Source organism: Neophocaena asiaeorientalis, unplaced genomic scaffold, assembly GCF_003031525.2.
Source record: "Neophocaena asiaeorientalis asiaeorientalis breed wild unplaced genomic scaffold, Neophocaena_asiaeorientalis_V1.1 scaffold92, whole genome shotgun sequence".
Lineage (NCBI taxonomy): Eukaryota > Metazoa > Chordata > Mammalia > Artiodactyla > Phocoenidae > Neophocaena > Neophocaena asiaeorientalis.
The window spans coordinates 984,953-1,008,557 of record NW_020174057.1 but is presented as its reverse complement, the minus strand read 5'-3'; the positions used below and the strand labels follow the sequence as shown (position 1 = coordinate 1,008,557).

General features: G+C 40.2%; 1 protein-coding gene across 1 annotated transcript in view; it reads left to right on the top strand.

The window, feature by feature from the left end:
• CFAP54 (cilia and flagella associated protein 54) overlaps nt 1-23,605 on the top strand; it is a 288,982-nt gene that overhangs the window by 172,006 nt on the left and 93,371 nt on the right. The window contains exons 47-51 of the mRNA XM_024754400.1: nt 4,667-4,789; nt 9,918-9,971; nt 14,737-14,944; nt 17,368-17,447; nt 19,376-19,545. Of these exons, the coding sequence (XP_024610168.1) occupies nt 4,667-4,789; nt 9,918-9,971; nt 14,737-14,944; nt 17,368-17,447; nt 19,376-19,545 (635 nt within the window). The remainder of the gene's footprint in view (nt 1-4,666; nt 4,790-9,917; nt 9,972-14,736; nt 14,945-17,367; nt 17,448-19,375; nt 19,546-23,605) is intronic.

The window sequence follows — 23,605 nt, the reverse complement described above, 5'->3', positions numbered from 1 at the left end:
AACTATTAAAGATACTGTCATGAATTACTTTATTATTATTATCATCATAAGCTGATAATAATATATGGTGTTGTACTGATGTTAAAAAAAACTTGCCCAACATTTTAATAAAGTATGAGGAAGAGCCGCGTAGTAAGGCTTAGATCATTTTATTCTTGGGCCACAGTAAAGTGAGGAACAGCTACCCCTGGTAACAAGGCTCACCTGGCACCATTCAGCCTAGAAATCACCATTCTGAAAGATCGCTTTCCTCATGGAGACTAATGAGTCATTTTCCGAAGTTTCTGGGAGTTGTTTTGCTAAGGATCTTTGTGTATGTCATGGTATACAGGAGGTTTTTTTTAATTGCACAGACAGTTGAGGTGATAAAACGCACAGGCACTAAACTACAGTTAATTCTGTAACCCAGAGGTCAGGAGGCTCTCTGCTTTCAAGATTTGTGTGCAGTTGGCTGGAACCCCATGTGGAGTGGGGAACCTCAAGCATCTTGTTTTCTCTGCCCCTTTTCCCGATCACCCATGGTCGCAGGCTCCCACTGTCATTGAATTTGTTTTGTACATGGATCCTTTCAGCAGCCAGCAAATTTGCTCCCTGTTCTGCACTTCTTCATCTCTAATATGGAATTCAACCCTATTCCATATTTTACACACACACACACACACACACACACACACACACATAAACACACACACTACATCCACCCAAGGTGTTTATTTCTATATTGGACTTTACTGAAAATTGGGAACATAAGGAAATTTTAGTTGAGGCAAAACCAGCAACTTAGAATATTTAGCATCTCTGAGTTTAAAATATTTCTTGCCCGTTATCCCACTCTTTTGCCTCCTATCCCATGGCTTCGTCAGCCGTGTGCTGGTAAATATTTTACAACTCACTCTAAAAAAAAGCTTTGATTTGTAACATTTGCAATTTCCATGGTATAAATACTCCCACTGCAGCTGACTTCAGCCTACCAACTGGGCGTTACTGAATGTGGGGCTTCGACAAGATGTGCCTGATTGGCTCTTGCAATTGCGGGTGAGTGGGCTCCCACACTCCCCTAGCTTAGCCCTCCTTCTCCTTTTTTTGGAAATACCCTTCTTCCCCGATCCTTCACATTTTCTAATAAGGGAAAATAAGACTGCCCTTTGAACTGCTCTCTCCATCAAGACCCTGCCTGTGGGCCTTATTTTCAGACCCAAATTGTCCATTGCATCCTCTTTCTAAATAAAGATAGCACCTTCCCTAACAGGAATTGTGATGCTCTTAAGATAATACATTTTAACCTGGGAATAAATAATTTGTAATCAGCCATGAATTCTGGTTCACCCTTTCTGAGTTACTGAACTCTTAACAGTTCTCTGGCTTTTGAATTCTAATAACAGTTTTTAAAAAGCTGCATACAACTTTTCTCTGTTTTTAAAACAGTGCTCTCTTCAAGACTGCAAAATTCTCGAGGCTAAGGCCTGTCTCTTTTGCATCTTTTGGTTCCCTATAGTGTCTTGAGTAATAAATTTATATACTTGATATTCAGTAATTAATTGTTGAATTGGATTTAAAATCTTTAGACATATATCAAGTGTCTACTGTCCACACTCTCCTTGGTGTTTGGTGGGAACTCACCGAGAAGATACTTGGTAAATGTTTATTGTTTTATCTTTGAAACAACATTTATCAAGTATCTCCTATATAAAGGCACCGTGTTAGTAACTCTAATCAAAGAAATGTAACCCATGGTCTTTGCTTTTGTAAAGAAGTGAAAATAGGGAAGAGAGATGGGACATACACACAAGAGAATAATGTGTGTACCTCCCACTTGATCATTTCCAAACGAGTGTGACGAACGCTATTTCCAGGAGTTTGAAAGAGGGGAAAATGGCTCTGGGTCTCTAGGTTTCAACCAGGTAGATAAGATTTCAGCTTGAAAAAGACAGAACTAACTGAGTAGGAGAGGGGAAGAAGGGAGCATTCTCAGCAGACAGTAGTGTGAAAGGTGTAGAGGTGAGGAAGTATTGACTTGTTTAGGGGGCAGAGGTGGTTGGGTTAGACTGGAGTGGAGGTCTTGATCAGGCAGTTTGGAGTAGTTGACATGAGGACACCAGAGGTCCGTGATGTGGAGGAGACCAGGGGCCCAGTCTTGAATTCCAAGCCGAGGTGTAATACGGAGGCTGAGCAGTGAGAGAAAGGAGGAGGTTGTGGTGTCAGAATAGCGTCACAGTTTTATTCTGATGTCACAGGAGGCAAGAAGCATGGAAGGGTTGCAGTGACAACTAGTAACATGTCAGAGGGCAGTCCAGAGAAGCACTGAAAGAATCTGGAGTAAAGTTTTTGATTAAATGAGTATTTCTTATTGATTGTTAGCCCTTGGCAACTGTTTTTGTACTAGAGTAGCTTAAAAGTCAGTGAAGAACTATGGACTGTCTTCTCTAGCCTTGGGTTGGGAGGGGGAATTCATGACAGTTTTGATCAGGAGAAGGACGTGATCCGATATATCTGGTAGGTGTGTCAGGAACAGAGTGAGATGAGACTGGGATCTTATCAGCATAGTAGGACTGGAAACGCAACTAGAGTGTTGGCAGAACCACTGAAAATGGGCAATTAATGCATCATACAGAGGAAGGAATGATAGCCCCCATAGGCAGAGTTTGCCTGACCTTCCCGAACTAAACTGGGGTCAGTTAGTGGGAAGAGAGAAAGTCATAATCAGGAAATAGCAAACAATGATGCTTTCTGACAAATCGAAGAGCAGTAGATCACACTGTTAAGTCTCTACAGTTGCACTAGTGTCTTCCAGGGGAAGCTTTAAGACCTCTTTATGATCAACTGGTCTGGCTTCACTTTAGAACTGCCAGCATCCTGAAAGATTTATTACTCTCAACATATCTGGCATTCCTGGGAAGGGTACTGATGGTTCTGTATTTGTATGACTGAAGGGTTGATTTATGAGAAGTTCTTTTTCCCATCTGGCTTGTTTGTGTTCACAGTGTTCATTGTTTCTGAAAATACATGTCCATTATTATCACCACGGCTTTTTCATATGGTCAGATTGGTTCGATAAACTGAACCAGAGGTAGCCTGAACAGGTGGTCCATGTACAGCAATCTCACAGTCAAGCCCAGAGGAAACTAACCTTACACAGATATGGGGAAATGTTTCCTCCAAGGGGCAAAGAGCTCCAACGACTCCCTAATGCCTACTTTGATATTATATGGCACCAGGGAGATTAGAGCCCAAGGTGTCTTAGGCAAGAGCCAAAGTATGCAACTCAATAGACTAGCTGTTTTCTCTTCATCAGTAAAAATATTCTCCTGACTTCTTATGTTTTATTTTTATGTTGTCACGTCCTGTTTCCTTCTAACTTACCTTCTTTTTATTTCTTTAAAATTGGTACACTCTTGAGATTCCTAAGATAGTAGTTAAAGGAAAAGAGAGAGTAAGATGAGTATAATGTTGAGGATAAATTGGATTTTCTTTTTCTGTGTGTTAGACATATATCATCTTCATCCAAGTTTGTACTTCACTCCCTACTTCCACAATTTACCCATCTCTGTTCTCTGTAAAGTCGCTAGACGTTTTCAAAACATAAGTAAGGTACAGGCCCTGCCCTGTTCAAAACTCTCCAATCACTTATCATGCAAAGAATCAAATCCCAAGTCTCCACTCTGGTCTACAGGCCACCATTCGCACCTACCTCCCAACCCTCTTCTCCTCTCTCCCTAAGCTCCTGCCACACAGGCTATTCCCTGAACACACCAAGACCCCAGGATTGCTCCTGCCACCATGTGACCTTTGTAGTCAAGGTCCCCTCGGCACTTTTCACGTCTCCCTCCATCATATCATTCCCAAACCTTCTCTTGAAGGTTTTCTCCTCAGAGAAGTCCCTCCTAACCACAGTTTCAATAATAGTATTTTGTCAGTACCTTTTATCTCTTTTCATACTGTGTATATCTTCATGTATCACTTAAATTTAGCTAACCGATATCTCAATGGAGGTAACTTCCAGGAGGGCTTGGTGCAGAAGAGGAGCTCAATATACCTGCTGAACGAACGCGTGCATTTGATTTCTTCTTGTAATTTCCTAATTGAAAGTCTTGCTGGATTATATTCAAAATAAGCCATCTACAATATATAGTTACCAATTGACTAATGTTGTTAAATACATGTCTGTAAAATCGACAGTGTCCCTTCATTGTGGATAAGGAAATGAACGGTTGATGCATTGTGGAATTCATCTCCTGGTTTGTTTGACATTCCTCAGAGTGTTAGAGAAATCAGGAGTGTTTTTGTTTTGTCTTTCTTTTAAACCATACTTGACCATGGGAACAAAAGGATGAGTTCAATTTTTTAAAACTCTTCTGTGTCTATCCTATTTTTGAAAATGTGTTTGCGTCTGATAAAGTAAAAGGCACATCTCATGAACGGCCATTGTTTTGAAAAGTCGCTTGATGTGATTTACTAGCTTCTTGGTTCCCTGCACACGTGAACTGGCTTACACACAGACACATGCATCTCTACCGCTGTGTTGTCTAAACATTAACTTATAACGCGTTACCAATACGAAGCAGAAATTTTGGATCTCGGTAAGTTGATGATTTTTCTCTAAAATTTTAATTTTGTGAGTAAAACAAATGGTTTAATTTAGAATCTCTTTTTTTTCTTTTCTTTAAAGATAGAAGTCCTTATAGATTTAGGATTCTTTTCCGAAGCCTTTCATGAGATATCCCAGATTTTTTATGGAAAAAACATGCCTTCTTCAGTACCCGCTGGCTGTAAAGCTACTGGAAGAATGAAGGTAAACCTGCCAATTCGATTCAAAGCCATTTTTAACCTTTTGAAGGTCCTTTTGAAGGCTACATTCCTAAAATCTAGGGAATGCTTCCACAAAAGGGTATTTACAAGTCTCTGGTACTGCAGACTTCTTTGTTAAGGTGGATTAGAGCTAACATCAGACATACACAAGGTTTACTTTGTCTGAAATGGAAGAAGGGTGGGTGTCATGATGGAGAGGGGAGTGTGGTCTAGCAGCAGGTTTTTACTGTGGAATTTTGACTTTGTGTTGTCATGGACAGTCTCAGTAGACACACTGATCAGCCACTATCTTTTAGACTTTTGGGTCTGAGCTTATAATTTCTAGTTAATAGTCTTAGTCAAAATGGTCTCTCTTCATGTTTTATTTGGATATTTTGATTTATATAATTTATACCAAAGTGTTAAGCATGTGTTCACATTTCTTCTGGTTTTTGTGAGGAGAGAATGTTCCTCTATTTTGTCTAGTCTTTTTTGACTTTGGGAGAGAGTCTGCCTGGCTTGCTTAATTTGTATTTGTTAATTGCAGGATTGAAGCATCCTTGAAAATGAATTCTGACCTTTATATTTAAATCAGAGTGAGCTCCTATTGTCCTCTGCTTTGGTTTTTGTGGTGATCTGGGAATCCCTGGGTGATCTTGCTTGGGGCAGATGCTTGGACCCTCATCCAAGGGCCAGCAATAAAGGAAATAGGAGGAAGCAACAAGTCAGTTCCCTGGGAGAGACCATATGTGTGAGGAGTGAGACTGGCAGACATGATACATGCTGGTGGGATTCAAATTCAGGGGACCTAAAAGAAACTGCGGAATAGTTATGTCTTGAAAACTACTTGCATAGGCAGACATATTTACATATAATGCATACATTACTTCAATGTATACCCCTAAAATGTTGCTGCTTTTTTCTCAATATGACTGCTACAGTGTTATAATTTATCGTAATGAGGTTAAGTGTCAAGTTATCTACAGAAAATCCTAAGAGGGACGTTCAGTAGGCGATCGGATACGTGTGTGTATGTCTGTACATCTACAGTGGACCCTCTGTATCCGTGGGTTCCACGTCAGTGGCTTCAACCAACCGTGGATTGAAAATATTTGGAAAAAAATTCCAGAGAATTCCAAAAGGCAGAACTTAAACTTGCATGCTAGCAGTTCTTTACATACCATTTACATTGTATTAGGCATTATAAGTAATCTAGAAATGATTTAAAGTATATGGGAGGATGCGCCTAAGTTATCTGCAAATACTGTGCCATTTTATATGAGGGACTTGAGCATTGCAGATTTTGGTATGGGGGGTGGGGAATCCTGAAACCAATCCCTCACAGTTACCAAGGGATGACTGTATATTTATCTATCTAGCTGTCTATGTGGGAGTCAGTCATGTTTTTTGGTTCATTTTCTATAGCACAAACTATTTCATCTTGTTACCTGGGTTAAATTAGCAGTATTTTCTTGCTTGCTTCTCAAGCAACAGCCTTTCCCTGTTATAAAATAGTTTGCATTTTGTTATTTAAATTATATTTTAATTCATTTAAAAGTATTTATTGAGTGCTGACTGAATGCAGGCACTATTCCAGACATGAGAATAGAGCAGTAGAAAGATAAATGGAGTTATTGCCTTCCTGGAGGCATGTTACTATTGGACAGTCCAGTGAGGAAGACAAATAATAAACACATTAAGCACAGAACTACATGTCAGAGGGTGACATGCTCTGATGGACAATCAAGCTGAGTTGAGGGGACAGGAAGTGACCAGAGCGGTGGGTAGCTGTTCTGTTGAGGGTGGTTTGGGAAGTCTCTCTAATAAGGGAGTGAAAGATTTGAGGGAACAACCTTCCAAATAGGAGGCAGTGCAAGGGCAAAGGCCTGTAAGATGTGGTTGAGGAAAACCAGGAAGGCCGCGTGAGGGTGGATTAGAGAGGAGGAGGAGAGGAGGAGGAGAGGGGGCAGGACCCAGGAGCCAGGTCATGTCGGACCACCCAGAGAATTCCAAAAGGCAGAACTTAAATTTGCATGCTAGCAGTTTGCATGCAAACTGGAGTTTGCATGCTAGCAGTTTGCATGCAAACTGGAGTTTGCATGCTAGCAGTTTGCATGCAAACTGGAGTTTGCATGCTAGCAGTTTGCATGCAAACTGGAGTTTGCATGCTAGGACTGGAGTTTACTCTAAATGAGATGGGAAGCCTTGTAGAGCTTTGAACAGAGGAGTGATGGGACAGGAAGTAAATTTCAAAGAACCGCTTTGTTGCTGTTTGGGGAATGGGCTGTGGATGAGCTTGGGTATAAATGGGGAGAACAGGGAGAAGGCCTTTGCCAGTGACCTGAGTGAGATGTGACAGTGGTCAGGGTAACAGTGGTGGGAGGAGTGAAAAGTGGTGGAATTCTGGGCACATGGCAAAGGTAGAGCTGACAGCATTTGCTAATGATGGTTGAGACGTGGGATGTAAGAGAAAGAAGTCAGACCTGACTACAGAGTGTTCAACGTGAGCAGCAGGTAGCAGAGAGTTTTCATTGACAGAGATGAGGAGTCCCGCTGCCCCAAGGCAGGGGTAGAGCGTGTTAAGTGTGAGATTCCTAGTGGACAAGCAGGTGGAGATACAGCCTACATAGGTGTAGAGAGTATATGTTCTGGAATTCAGGGGAGAGTTTGAAGCTGCAGGTAAATTTGGGAGCATCGACAGAAATTTAAAGTCATGGGACTGGGGGAGAGCAGCTGGGGACCAAGGCAGATAATGAAAAGTAGAAGGCAGAGGACTGAAACTTGGGGCCCTCCACATTTAGGGTCCGGAAGACAAGAAGGAAAGGGAAACCCGTTGGGTAGAATAGGAAACGAGAGTTTTCAATGGTTACTGCTTTCACCAAAACAAATAGACAAGTGGTCTGAAACTCATTTTTACAGATAAATTCCAAACTTCATTTTTTATCAACTAGTTTTCGTAAGACAAAAGTGTGGGCGAATTGTTTCCCGATGGATTATGACTTCAAATTTTGTGTTTTCAAAGTTAATTTGCAGCTTTTCCAGCTTCAGTTGGGAATTTAAAAAGTGTAATTAAAAGAGGAAGTGCGTTCAGGGTTTAAAATTAAAATAGTTGCCAACGTTATTAGGCTGCAGGCTAGTTATTTAAAGACAGGATTAATGAATTAAATTTCAGTTGTAAAGCAGTTACTGGAAAAGTCTTACAGATTATGATTGAACTTTTTTTTTTTTTTTTTTGCGGTACGTGGGCCTCTCACTGTTGTGGCCTCTCCCGTTGCAGAGCACAGGCTCTGGATGTGCAGGCTCGGCGGCCATGGCTCACGGGCGTAGCCGCTCCGTGGCATGTGGGATCTTCCCAGACCGGGGCACGAACAAGTGTCCCCTGCATCGGCAGGCAGACTCTCAACCACTGCGCCACCAGCGAAGCCCTATGATTGAACTTTTCACGGGCTTTTAAAAAAATTCTATTTTTTTTTAATATACTCATATTTCAATTCTGCTCTCATCACCAAATCTAAAGTCCCATCATTAACTCTCTTCAAATTATATCACCAAAGGTCTCTCCCTGGATTCAGTTACTCACTTTTCAATGTGTTAAAGGAAATAAAGAATATCTTCAAAAAAAGAAATGTTTTTAAACACTCACCAGCACTTTCTTCCAAAAAGAGCAATATGTGATGTCTTGATTTAGGGGTTCCTCAAAAGCAGATCCTGAGACAAAAATTTGGGAACAATTAGTGTGTTTGAGAGATGATTCCAGGAAGAACAGTGAGTGAGTGGGAAAGTCAGACAGGGAGACGAGGAAAACCACTCCACAGAACATTAATGAGATCCCCACCACAGGCAGGTGGGGCCTGCAGAGAGACTGTCTCTTGCCCCTCATTCGTAGGGGTTCCTCCCTGCACTTTCAGCCTCTCCTGAAACTCTCCTGTGGCCACAGAATGCCCTCAGTCAAATACGTACAGGTGCTCGAAGTAGGATACCACGCACATATGAGTGGCCTGTTCATGGAAGATGCTGGTGACTTCCAGGTGACCAAGTGGATGTGGTATTAGTATTGACATCTAAGAATGGGCACCTTTTAAAAAGGGCAGCTGTGGGCTTCCCTGGTGGTGCAGTGGTTGAGAGTCCGCCTGCCGATGCAGGGGATGTGGGTTCGTGCCCCGGTCCGGGAAGATGCCACATGCCGCGGAGCAGCTGGGCCCGGGAGCCATGTCTGCTGAGCCTGTGCGTCTGGAGCCTGTGCTCCGCAACGGGAGAGGCCACGGCAGTGAGAGGCCTGCGTACGGGAAAAAAAAAAAAAAAAAGGCAGCTGTACCAGAAGGGATGCAACCTCATAACGATACAATGTTCTGTGACGAATGAATTGAATGTTTTCTAATGCAGTATTATATTTAGAGCCAAACATATTAACAGGTAATTCACAAACAAGGGAAGAACCACAAAAAGCATCATTGTGAAGAGTAATACAATTTACCTCAAACTGGCAAAAACATTTTTAAGTGCTAATACGCAATGCTATTGAAAGTGCAGTAATCCTGGCATTTTCATAGAACATGGGTGGAAGGTAGATTGAGCTACCCCTTTTCAATTTTCTCAATATAGTCTTATCCTATGACCCGACACTTCTGCTTCCAGGAATCTATCCAAAGGTGATAATCAGAAATACCAGCAAAATAGTCACCAATATTATTTAAACCAGGGCTGAATGGTGGGGTGAGGATGAGAAGTGGTCTTCTTAGATGTCTAACAATAGGAGAGAGGTTAAGTTATTATGCTACATTCATAGGATAGAACGTTACTGAGCTATTAGATGAGGTTTACAAATAACTTAATGGTGTGGGAAAATAATTATGATGTAACATTTAGTGAAAAGGAATCCAAATACATATAGAAAATTTTAAAATACATCAAAAAGAAATTGGTAGTAAAGACACCTAGATATTAACATTGACAACCTAAAGATGTTGATTTTTGCTTTCTTCTTTATACTATACTTGTCTTTTCTGACTAGAGCATGGATTACTTTTATAATAAAAATTATATTTAAGATAGTTTTAGAACACATTAACAGTTTAATCTAAAGGAGCACTCAATACTCTTGTTTCTAATGTTAACATTTTGTATATTGGCAGCTATTTCAATCATTTGACTCGGGAAAACCTCTTACTAGTAAAGAAAATATGCAGGTAAGGATAATGAGATTTCATAAATACTGGATATTTAGTGTGCATAATTTTTGAGTCATTTCAATCTTTTTGGTATGTATAATCTTTGTTTTTGAATATCTGCTGTGTAATATGCTCTTCTATGTCTGGCAATGGAGTCTGTTCTCCAAATATTGAGGCCAGAGATATGGTCGGACCCAAACTGATCTGGTTTTCAGATGGAGCAAATATCAGTCACTGCTCCTCAATTTTCAGTTACACATGCATATTCAGTTTGCTTATCTAGCCATGCCAAGTATCTAATATCTATCTTAGTTACCTAATAACTTTGATCATCAGTAAAGGATTTTGTGATAGCCCACCTGTTCGATACTGCTTTTACTCGGATCCATTGCCCCAGTCTGAGACTGCCTCTCAGCCAATGTATGGAAGGTTTTCTTTTTTTTTTTCTCTTTTTCAGTTTTTTTGGAGGGTATAACTGATGTATAACATTGTGTAAGTTTAAGGTGTACAATGCATTGATTTGATACATTTATATATTACAGTATGATTACCATCATAGCATTAGTTAAAGGAAGGTTTTCATATGACATTTTTATAAGCAATTCCTCCGATTTCCCCACTATTTTTTACAAAGAGAGGACCAGACTGCCCATCCCAATAGGTTTATTCTTGTCATTAATGGAATGATTGGGTTTTAAACTTTTGGTGACCTAAAAGCATTTAAATTTTATGAAGTCATTAAAAAAATCTTAGAGTCCCAGCAGTTTGTCCACTAGGAAGTGTTGGAGTGGAAGGGTGGTAGGGCAACCATTGTTAAGGGGGTTACAGAGGGGCAAGGGGTTCACACAGACAGGTGATAGTTAATGCATATAGACAGGTACACATAGTTTTTGGTTTTTTTAAATGCTCAGAAACAGCATTCTGTTTCACTAAGTAAAGTATTAATTTTTATGAAATAACTTTGAGAGACATTTCCTCAAAATTGCTTTATTTTTTTCCTCCATAATTTTGGTAGGAATTTATCTACCTTTTATTAAATGTAATCTTATTCCTTTTCTATTATTGTTAATTTTATTCCACAAACTTCACTTTTAATTATGCTTCAGATGATTCATTGTTTTTGCCTTAAAATTTGTTTTAATTTATAAGCAAGTTGCCTGGAATGAAAGAACTGGTATTAGGAAGATACAAATACATATTCATCTTTCATTTTAGTGTTCTGAGACCTTGGGATGCTTTGGAATATTTATTTCTTTCCAGTCATAAATGCCAGGGCATCCTAAAAACACTTCTTTTGGTTTTGGTTATAAAAGTGGTCTTGGGTATAAAAGGAATGTTTGTCTGATCTTTTTTTTTTTTTTAAACAGAAAGAGACTGACAGTACTGTATAATGGAAAACCGATTTCTATTAGCTAATTAATTAAAACAGAACTGTTGGTCTGCTTAAGACGCTTCAGATTACACTTCATATTTTCTGTACAGAGGGAGAGGAAGGAGTGTTGGATAGCATTACTAATTAATCTTCTTTTGATCCTCAAGAGTTTGTGTGTAATTGTTAGGGCTCATTAAATCACTGTTTGCTGTGGATAGAAAAGAGAAACCTTCTCCTACACACACACCCCACCCCCAACCAGTCTGAAGTTTCTTTTCTAGATGGAGAATGTCAGCTATTTCCTTAGTACGATCATTTGTTACCAGGTCAGGCTCAGAGTTGCTCCATGTCTGGCTGTTTGGCAGGTATTGCTTTCCACCCTTTAGAAGGGCTTAAGGAAGGAGAATGAACAACAGCAACAGATCTCCCCACTGCGAGCATTGCCTCATACTCTCCCAAACAATGAGGGTTTTTTTTTTTTAGTTCATGTAAGGCAAATAATTTCTTTTTTTTTTTTTATAGAATACATAGCCCCAGCATCTGCCTTTTATATTAATTCAACAAATATTTAATAAGAGCCTATTGTGTGCAAGGTACTCTTCTTGTGCTGTCAGACAAATACATCAGTTAGTCAACAAAACAAATTCTAAGCCCTCAGGGAGCTTATATTTTAGTGGGAAAGACTAGTAATAAACATATATATGTACATGTTACAAATGAGTAAATTATATAGTATGTTAGGCGGTGAACCATGCTGCAGGGGAAAATGAACCCAGCAGCTCATAAAGGGGATTGGGAACATGGGGCTAGACTGGGGTTGTAATTTTGAATGGGACAATCAGCTTAGTCCTCACTGAGGTGACACTGGTGAACAGACCTGAAGCAGGTAAAGGTGCAAGTCCCATGAAATCTGGAGAAAGAATAATCTAAGAACAGGCTACAGTGAGTGCAAAGGCCCTGGGGCAGGATTGCCTAGCTTAGTGAGGGACATCTTGGCCAGTGTGGCTACAGTTGTGTGAATGATGGGAGAGCAGTTGGAGATAAGGTCAGAGAGGTAACAGGGTAGATGGTGGTGGGGTGCTCAGATGGAGAAGGGCCTTGTAGGGCTTTTGTCACCTACACTCCTACTCTGAACAAAAGGAGGAGCCACTGGAGGGTTTAGGGCAGAGGTGTGGCCTGATCTACTTGTGTTTTAAAGGGATCACTTTAGCTAATCCATTGAGTCTACTGTGTGGCAGGTACTGTCAATCAGACACATTAGTTAACCAATAATACAGACAGATTCTCAGTCCTCATAGAGCTTATACTATGTGTGTGTGTGTTTGTGTTTGTGTGGGAGACTAGGAATACAGTTTTGGACAGGTTGAGTTTGAGATATCTGTTAGACATCCAAGTGGAAGAATTGAGTCAGAAGTTGATTATATGAGTCTTGAGTTAGAAGAGAAGTTGGAGCTAGAGACAAAAACTTGGGATTTAATCAGCATTTAGATGAGATTAAAACCATGAGCCTGATTAAGATCATCGAAGGGGAGAGAATGAGAGGTTGGAAGAGGATGGAGCCCTGGGACACTCCAATATTTAGAGGTATAGGAAAAGAGGAGGAACCAGCAAAGAAGACGGAAAAGGAGTAGTGGATGTAATAGGAAAGAAACCAAGGGAGTGTGGTGGCTTGAAAGCCAAGAGAAGCAGCATTTTCAGAAGAGGGAATGATTAATAGTGTCAAATTTTGCTGAGAAATGCACTACCATAATTCACGAAGTCTTAAACATGAATTTTTAAAAACATTTAATAGCTCTGCAATCAGAATGCATTTTACAATTGTGGGCATGTGAAAGTTTAATTGGCATGTAAAATAACGGTGTCTTAGATTAAAGTAACATGGCATACGAAGACTGAGAATTAACCATTAGATTTAGCCAAGTGTAGGCCGTTGGTGACCTTGACCAAAGGGTTTCAGTGTAAGGATGGAGTAGGTTTAAAAGCCAATGAAAGGAGAGAGATTGGAATATTGACAACCTTGTACGTTGTTGCTGTTAGGGGAAGTGAGAATTAGGGTAGTAACTGGAGGGGGAAGTCAGGGTATAGAGAGTTTTTGGTTTTTAAAATGGAGGTGAAGACAGCATGGCTGTGTGCTGATGGGAATGTCTCTGTAGAAAGGGAACTTTTTTTTAAATTGAAGTATAGGTGATTTACAATTTTGTGTTAATTTCTGCTGTACAGCAAAATGATTCAGTTATACATATGTATATGCATACATTCTTTTTCATATTCTTTTACATTATGGTTTATCATAGGATACTGAATTTAGTTCTCTGTGCTATACAATAGGACTTTGTTGTTTATCCATTCCATATATAATAGTTTATGTCTGCTAACCCCAAACTACCAGTGCATCCCTCCCCCACCTTCTCCCCTTGGCAACCACAAGTCTGTTCTCTGTGTCTGTGAGTCTGTTTCTGTTTCATAGATAAGTTCATTTGTGTCATACTTTAGATTCCACATGTAAGTGATATCATATGGTATTTGTTAGAAAGGGAACACTTATGATGTAGGAGAGAATGGCTGAGTATACCAGTGGGGACAGGACTGATGGCCTAAGTGGTGGCACCAGCCTTAGGAAGCAGGAAGGAAGGCAGGGCAGTGAGGCAGATGCTTGGATAGGTGGGAGGGGTGGAGCTGTGAGGTCTGTGGACACTACTCTCACTGCTTCAGTTTTCTCATTTAAGTATAGGAAGCAAGGTTACTAGCTGGGAGGGGCATCGGGGAGAAAGTGTTAGAATTTAGAAACAAGAAGAGCATGAAATGGTTGTCTAGGAGACAGCAAGAGTGAATGGACTGGGAAAATGCAGGATGATGACCAGGTGGCACTGAGGTTTGGTCAGGAACTTAAAGTGGTGCCACTTAGCATGATTGCCAAGGAAGTGTGCATGCAAGGGAGGGGACCAGGAAGTTGAGGGTGTCCTCAAGGTGGGGATTCTCATGACTGACACAGATCCTAAGTTGGGAAGGGGTTTGCTTATCCTCCCGTCCTTCCCCTTTTTCCCCATCCTGTGAGCTCTAATTTACTCGAGCTAAAGCAGAGCAGCCAGCACGCATGGCTGATGAGCTTTGTCAGTTGCTCCATTTTGATAAGGTGTCCCCTCCTCGCTGTCGGCACTGGGCTCACTCTCTCTGTGTGGCAGGGCTGGCCTCATCGGGCAGGTAACCAACTGGTGGGAAATGGCGGGAGCACTGTGGACCTGCTGGCATCGTTGTGACGCCTCTCTCAACGGACCTGCCGATTATGTTCCCTCATGTCTATCCCTGAATTCCTTCACCCTGCACCAAATGAGGACTGCCGAAGGGGACTGAAGCTAATAATATCTGAAAACAGTATTTTACTACTTTGTCTTTTTTTAAAATTTTTTTTAGGCACTTGATGATTTAATAAGCAAAGGCTTGCCTCTAATTCTGGTTACAGTCGGTCAGCAACATCTCTTAAATAAGTTTGCCTTTGTTAAAGCATACTTTTTAGTAAATGTGGCTGCAACAATAAATTGTGTCCCAGAACACAAAATGAAACCAGTCTGCCATGGACTTACTAATGAGAAAAACAGACCAAACCTCCGAAACTTGAAAGGTAATCTTTTGTTCTATTCTTTCTTGCTTATTTCTCTTTCTATTCCCTTTCCCCACCTATCCCCCACTCTACCCCCAATAATCCATATGAACATTCTAGTAGATATTCTTCCATGGTTTTCTCTGAGCTCACTTAATGACACACATATGTGCTTATGTCTAGGCACCTGCCTATCCATATCCGCCAGTGTATCTGCATGTCTGTCCGCTTTCTTACCTTATGTACAGTTGGCCCTTGAACAACAGGCTCGACTTGCACAGGTCTGTTTATACGCCAGTGTTTGTCAGTAGTGACTGTTACAGTACTGCACAATCTGTGGTTGGTTGAATCTGCAGATGCTGAACTGTGGATCCGGAGGACCGTCTGTACCAAGCGCCAACGATAAATTATACATGGATTTTCACCTGCATGGAGGGTCAGTGTCCCTAACCCCCATGTCGATCAAGGGTCAGCTGCACATACAACATAGGATTTGTCTTTTATTTAAGAAATGATGTATTTTACATTTTTCTGCCTCTTGCATTTCTTATGTAAAAAACTTTGCTAAGCCACTCCAAGTCAGCTGATTTGCTCTGGTCCCCTAAACCGGCTGTGTGGTGTTTTATGCTGTGAACAGCCCATGGTTTATTCAGCCGTTCCCCTGTTGTGCGTTCACTTTGTTTCTAGGGAACAGTGTGGAAGCACTACATATCCATACTATAGTGTATATTTCTGTAGGATAAGATACCCATGGATGGGATTTATGGCCCATATATACGTATAAAACTATATACATATTTTTCAAATGAATTAATGTTGCCTTAAAAATAGTTTTTTTTTTTTGGTTTTGGTTTTTGTTTTTGTTTTTGTTTTTACCACTAAGTATGATGTTAACTGTGGGTTTTTCATAGATGTCCTTTATCAGCTAGAAGAATTTCTCTTCTATTCCTAGGTTGTTGAGTGATTTTATCATGAAGAGGTGTTGGATTTTATTAAATGCTTTTCCTGTGTCTGTTAAGATGATTATATGGTCTTTGTTTTTTATTCTATCTGTAGGCATGTATTATATTGGTTGATTTTTGAGTGTTTAACCAACCTTGCTTTCTTGGGATAAATCCCACTTGGTCATGGTGTATAATTCTTTTTATATGTTGCTGGATTGTTTGCTAGGATTTTGTTGAAGATTTTTGCATCCATATTCATAACATGTACTGTGTAGTTTTCTTACGGTGTCTTTGTCTAGTTTTGGTATCAGAATAATATTGGCCTCTGTTTTAAAGTGTAAGTTTTATTATTCAGGTGTGGTGAGGCCAACAGATCAGGAGATGGCTGCCATTGAAAACAGAATTTGTTATTTACAGCTCCCAAGAGGGACGGGCATGCTACAACATGGGAGGGCCACACAGGGGTTGGGGTCACTCAGGAGGCAGAGAGAGCAGGAGAGAGAGGTGGATTAACCTCTTGCCAGGATTTCTCATGTTCTGGTATCATCCTAGCATTCCTCTGTTTCTATCCTTGCCTGTCTCTCACTTTCCCTTAGGGGAGAAGACCTAGTCCCAGATCTTTCTTCTGGGCCCTCCCTCATACTCAGCTGACCCTCTAGCTCCAGAGTCTCCTAATTTAGGAGAAGAGCCAGGCAAATTGAAGTTGGAAGAAGGGAGGAAGTCAGGTGTGTTCAGTTCCATGTTATTCTGGACTCCCTCTTCCACTTGACAAACTTAGTCTCTTTAGGTGGGTAATTTGTGCATTAATTCCTAGTTAAATAATGACTTGTAGTTTTTATCCCTCCTGTAGTCTGGAAGCCAGGCTTACTATAGCAGGCAAAGTTTGTGATCTAAATTCTCTCAATGCTCCCTTGCTCAGAATGAGGGCCAGCTTTGGATTGTGGGTAGGAATTTTGAGATATTTGAGGATTGTAGTTTGCGCTGTTCCAAATGGTCTCACTCTCTGCTCTTAGAGTGAGGGGCATGAACTGACACTTCCAGAGAGGTCTTAGAGCATATCAGCAGAACTGACACTTCCAAGGAGATCTTATCAAGATATTATAAATATCTGGAAGACCCAAAATATTGGGCTGGCCAAAAAATTCGTTCGGGTTTTTTCTAACAACGAACAACCTGAACGAACTTCCTGGCCAACCCAATTCTTTGAGGACCTTAAGGGGTCCTGGGATCCCAGGTGAGGAACCGCTATTTTATATCAGTAGCCGATAACTTGAATGGCATCACCAGGCACCCAAAAGATCCTTTCAGAATTTAAGAATCAGCCTGTCTTCTAATGTCTGATATTTAGGGACCATTGGATAGAGCAGTGTGTTTCTAATTATCATTGTGGTTGTTTTTAAACATTAAATTTCCCAACTAATGATGAGTTTTGTAAATTAGAATTAATATTTAAGCTAACCACAGATATCCTTAGTTCTTCCAAAATGTTGTGTCTTATAGAGGTGTGTTTAAAGGATGAGGGAGGCTTACTTTGTCAGCTTACACAAATGAAAGAGGACTTCGCACGTAGCACACTAAAGGTAAGTTTAAAAGAATTTTCAAATCATAGTGAATCAGTTACCAGAAAGCCCACTGTTAGGCCCTGGACAGGTCAACTTTCAGGACTGTGCTTACTCACGTAGTTTTTCTTGCCTAAGCGTGGGTTGGGGCCAGGGATGGAGTCTACTCCCCATGAGAAAAGCAGATGCCGAGAGGTGTCAGACTTTGACCTTTTAACTTGATTAAGTTTCCGCGGGGAATAAGATTTATTATCTGATGGGATTTGAGCATTCCATGCCCTGTTTGGTGTTTCCTAATAATAATAGTGATAACAACAGGAACAACAACAGTACCATTTATTCAGTGCTTACTATGTGACATGCACTTTGCATGATTATTTAATTCTCACAACTCTGTGATGTACATATTAATCATTTTTGAACTGTATTGTGCTGAACCATGAATAAGCTGAGGCTTAGACAGTAAGAAATTCACTAATGCCATACAACTAATAAAATACAGATCACGTTCTTAACCATTATACTAAATTACCCTAGTCCTTATATAGTATTTACTGCTCTGTACAAACAAGGTTTTAGAGACCTGTTCCTTGAAAGATTGGTTGGTCCCTTTCTTTTTTGCCATGTTCCTATTTAGTATTGCTATTGCTATTTAGTATTGATTGTCAACTGTAAAATCTCATTATCTTTACATTACCAGTTAGGTTACCATAGTTTAATTTGAAATACAGTTGATCCTCATTATTCACAGATTCAGTATTTGCTAACTTGCTTATCTGCTAAAATTTAATTGTAACTCCCAAATCAATACTCTCTGCTCTTTGGTGGTCATCTGGGGCAGGCACAGAGCATAGAAAACTTTGAGTTGCCTGATATGCACATTCCCAGCTGAGCTGAACAAGGCAATGCTGACTTTTTCTTTCCACTTTCATACTATAAACAAGTGTCCTTTTCATTTATTGCCAAGCTTTTTGCATTTTTGTGGGGTCTTTTGTTGATCTTTTCACTATTTGAAATGGCCCCTAATGCATAGTGCTGAAGAGCTGTCTAGTAATCCTAAGTGCAAGGAGGCTGTGATGTGCCTTTTGGAGAAAATATGTGTGTTAGACAACTTCGATCAGGCATGAGTTGTAGAGTTATTGGCTGTGAGTTCAAGGTTAATGAATCTACACTGTATATTCAATAATGTGTCTTTAAACATAAACACACATTAGACAAGGTTATATACTGATCAGCTGCCAAAAATGGTGTGACCAGAGGCTCGTAGGAACCTATCCCTGTATTTCCCTAGGAGCAATGCTTCAGTATTAGCTGACTCAGTGTTTGCAGCAACTTTCTAGAACACAGCTACTATGAATAAGCAAGTATGGGCACTGGCTGTGCATGCAATAAAGGGTCACTGCCCTACACACTTACTCTTTTTTTTTTTTTTAACATCTTTATTGGAGTATAATTGCTTTACAATGGCGTGTTAGTTTCTGCTTTATAACAAAGTGAATCAGTTATACATATACATATGTTCCCATATCTCTTCCCTCTTGCGTCTCCCTCCCTATCCCACCTCTCTAGGTGGTCATAAACCACCTAACTGATCTCCCTGTGCTATGCGGCTACTTCCCACTAGCTATCTGTTTTACGTTTGGTAGTGTATATATGTCCATGCCACTCTCTCACTTTGTCACAGCTTACCCTTTCCCCTCCCTATATCCTCAAGTCCATGATCTAGTAGGTCTGCTACACACTTACTCTTGCCATTACTTCCCTTTTCATTCCCTGTTGTCTTTTTCCTGTTCACTGAGCTCTCTTCTCTGATGATTTTGTTCAGATTTACTTTTAGGTCTTCCATTCATTGTTACTTTTCAGTACCTGAGAAATATTTGATGAATAAGAATGAGACATGATTTGTATTATTTCTGAACTTGGGTGATTGTGTGTTGCTCTTTCTTTAGTCAATTTTACTGACAGAAGCTGAAGACAGGCTCAACTTCCTTGTGTCAGAGATGGAGCATCCAGGCCATAAGAACCTCTCTCAGTGTTCGGCTGGCGAGCTAGAGATTGTGGTGGAGGTTAGGCTGCAGCTGGCTGCAGTCGCCCTGCAGAGACACCGGGCAGCATACAGGCAAGTCTCGGCATCACAGTTTCTTCCTCGCTCTAATTTGTTGAAATATACCTAAATTTTATGTAAGTTTTATAAATTCCTAGATTAATAGAACAGACTTGCTTTTTATTATTCAGGAGAGTTTTCACACATTACTACATTTAAAACTATAATTCTCAACAAATTAATTGGTTTATTAAAGCATATAGCTAGGATGTTTTATGTGAAACATAAACAAAGTCACAGAGTTCTCCTTTTTAATTAATAATTTATTTTTAAAAGGCAGAACCTAAATCCCTTATAGCTTTTTTACAAATAACACCTATGGGATGTTTTCTCCCTAGACAACCGATAAAAACATTAAAAACAAGCTCTATTTTGAAAAAGTGACATCTCCTGAACTATGCTGTGATCAACTACTTAATAAACTGTTGTAGGTGGCTCATTTTTAAAATGTGATGCAGTTGCTAATGTCAGAGCTTTCTTTTCATTTGTTCATTGATTCATTCATATATAGTGACCAGTATCTGCTAACTGCCTCACTGTTGGGCTCTGATCTAGGCACCAAGGAGACAAAGATGAATAGAACATAGTTTCTGTATTCATAAGCTCATAGACATAGAAACACTTGCATAGTTAAAAATACTTCTCAGTGATTTTTTAGTATTGAATAATATAGAAATATACTTTCAAGAACTCCCCTATCATTTATTATAAACACCTCTGTTGTGAGAACACTTTCAATAGTGATTCTTTGAATAATGAGCAAATTTCTTATCTTACCATTAAGTAATTCATTCAACAAGTAATTTGGGGGCACCTACGATATTCTAGGCATGGTCCTAAGTTCTGTATCCTAACACTGATATATACAGTATACACAAAATATATAACAATATTGACAAAAATCCTACCCTCATGGAGTTTATATTCTACTAGATAATAAACAGGCTGACAATAAACTGTAAACCTAACAAGTAAGTAAATTATATAGTGTGGCCAAAAATAAGTGTTATGGAGAATATCAGGGGTAGAGGCAGGGGGTGGAGGAGGGGTTATCCTGTTAAAACTGTGCAGTTGTAATAAAGAGAATGACTCCGTTTAGATGTTCGTTAACTGACTGCTTTCAAGCTCCGCCACCCCCGTCCCCTCTGCCCCGCACCTGGACAAGCAGAGAAGAAAGCCTAGTTGCCCCCTCCTTTGGTGCTGGTGGGACGTTTAAATCACACCGACCTGGCCCACACGTGGGAACCCTTACCCCAGCGCCACCCATTAACTACTATAAAGCCCAGCCAGTCTCCATTCTCTTTTCTCTCAAGACATTTTCAACCTGTTTGGGAGGCTGCCCTGCTCTTCCTGGATAGTTTCACTATGGGAGTAATCAACCTTTTCACACTCCCTTGATGTGTATGGCATCAATCTTGACATCTGAACCAAATTTGGGGTGGTCAGGATAGGCTTTATTGATGAGGTGACATGTGAACAAATAAACATGGGGGCCCATGCAAATACCTGTAGATGGAGTGTTGCAGGCCATGGGAACATGCCTGATACATGTTTGAGGGACAGCACGGGGTCTCTTGTGGCTAGAATGGAGCGAGCGAGAGTTTTAAGAGAGATGTTCAAAGAGGTCATCCTTGATGGGGGAGGCAGATTATATAGGACCTTCTGGCCAGGGTGAAGACTTCTGCTTTTACTCTGAGGGAAGTAAGGAGTCATTGTATTGTTTCAAGCAGAGGAATGACATCATCTGATTTTCACTTCAAAGGGATAACCCTGGTTTTTAGGTTGAGAATTGACTGTAAGAGGGAAAGGGTTTGAAAGCAGGGAGATCAGCTGGGGAAGCTGCTATAATAAGAAGAAATATGTTAGTGGCTCTGATCAGGACCGTAGCACTAGAGGTAGTGATAAGTCGGATTCTGGGTATATTTTGAAAGTAGAGCCATTAGAATTTGCTGATGGATTGGCTGTAGAGTGGTGAGAAAAAGAGAGGAGTTACAAAAGAAGTTGTCCCTAACCACAGTGGGGAAGATTGCGGCGGTGGAGCTTATTTAGGGGAAAGATCTGAAGTTAGATTCTGGACGCGTTTAGACTATGTCCCTTGGAGGTGCAATTGAAAATGTCAAATATTCTGGAGTCTTTAGAATATAGATAGTATTTCAAGCCTTTATAATGAATGAGATTCCTTAGGGAATGTGAGTAGATGAAAGAAAGAGAAGGACCAAGGACTGAGGGTTGGGTTTGGTTGGAGACTGGGGAGAAAATGAGGAACCAGCAGAGGAGACTGAGAAGAAATGACCAGTAAATATATGAAAACCAGGAGATTATGAAATCCTGAAAGCCAAGTGAAGAAAGTGTATCAGGGAGAATGGAGTGATGACTCTGCCAAAAGCTCCAGATAGACTGAGATGAGAATAGAGAATTGACCATTGGATTGATTTAGCAATGTGGAGGTCACTGGGGACCTCGGCAGGAGTAATTTTAGAAGGCAGTGGGGGAAAGAGCATATTTAGAGTGGTTTTATGAGAAAATGGGAGGAGAGAAATTGGAACCTGCAAGTAAAGATGATTCTTTTGAGGAGTTTTACAGTAAAGGGGAGTAGAGGAATAGGATGTCAGCAGCTGGTAGAAGTAGGGTCAAGACAAATTTTCTTGAGATGGGAGCAGCGATGATGTATTATATGCTAATGAAAGTGACCCAGCAGAGAGGGCAAATTTGATGCTCTGATATAATTGGTACACAGTAGGGTAGGATCCCAGTCCAGTCTTCTTTGTTTCTCTGATACAGAATGAAACTGTCCCCCAGCTTGGGATTCCACAGTGGTCTCTGGGGACCAGCAAGGAAACTGCTGCCTGCCCTGGATGGAAAAAGAGTAAAACCCAAGGGAATCAGTTTCTTCAGATCAATGCTATTGGCAGTTGCGGGGTCCAAACTGGCACTGACAATGAAATGCAGAAACCCTGGGAAATTAACCTTGAAACTGATCCTGACATCACAGAGCTGGAGCAGAGGCAAAACCAAAACTGTCTCATAGAGATTACCTAGGAAGTGCAGGACTCTCATGGAAAATAACCGCCGGTAAAGGTAGCACAGAGTCAAATATCATAAACCAAATGAAGAAAGAGCCACAGAAGAGAGTTAGCAGGCACAACAAATGGCAGCTTCCCAGCCCAAGAAATAAACTGTTCAAAGATGTGAAGGATGGAAGAGAATGAGAGGAGATAAAAAAGGAACAGATGAATTTAGAAAAAAAAAAAACTAAATAGAAATTTTAGAAATGAAACATATAATCACTGAATGAAAAGAAATGATCAAATTAGATGGAAACAAATTTTTTTCCCTCAACTTTCTCATTATACTAAAATTCCATGTTTTAAGTTCTATGCATTAGATTCAGAATTTGGAAAGGGAGTTAATTTTTTAGATGGCCATTCTCTTTAAACAGGAGAAGCCCTCTTGTAGCCTTTGCAAAGGGGAAATAAATTCAGCAGAAATCCCCCTTTGCTTTTGCTTAGATTGGAAACAGACAATTGTCTCATCAGTGGGAGCCTTGACTGAAGGCTATTCCATGATTAACCACATCTAAATTTGATTTTATGCTAGAGACAGTATAGGTTTTGGGGAATTTAAAATTTCTGTGGTTTGAAAGCAGCGATGAAGGTCCATAAAGTCTGTTTGGAGCAGTGGTTCTCCAAGTGTGGTCTTCAGACCTTTGGGCGTTCCTGAAACTCAGGGAGGTCTGTAAGGTCAGAACTATTTTTATAGTAGTTTATAACATAGTAAACTATGTTTATAATAGTTTATAAAACTAAGAGGTTGCTTGCCTTTTTCACTGTGTTGTTATTTGCACTGATGCTGAAAAAGCAACAGTGGTAAAACTTCCGGTAGCTCACCATGAATCAAAGCAGTGACACCAAACAGAACTACTAGCCATTCTGTTCTTCACTGCTGCACGCTTGCAATTAAAAAAAAAAAAGCCAGATTTACTTAAGAATGCCTTTGATGAAGCAGTAGAATCTGTTATATTTATAAATACCTATTCTCGAATGTAGTTTTTTTTTTTTTTTTTTTTTTTTTTTTT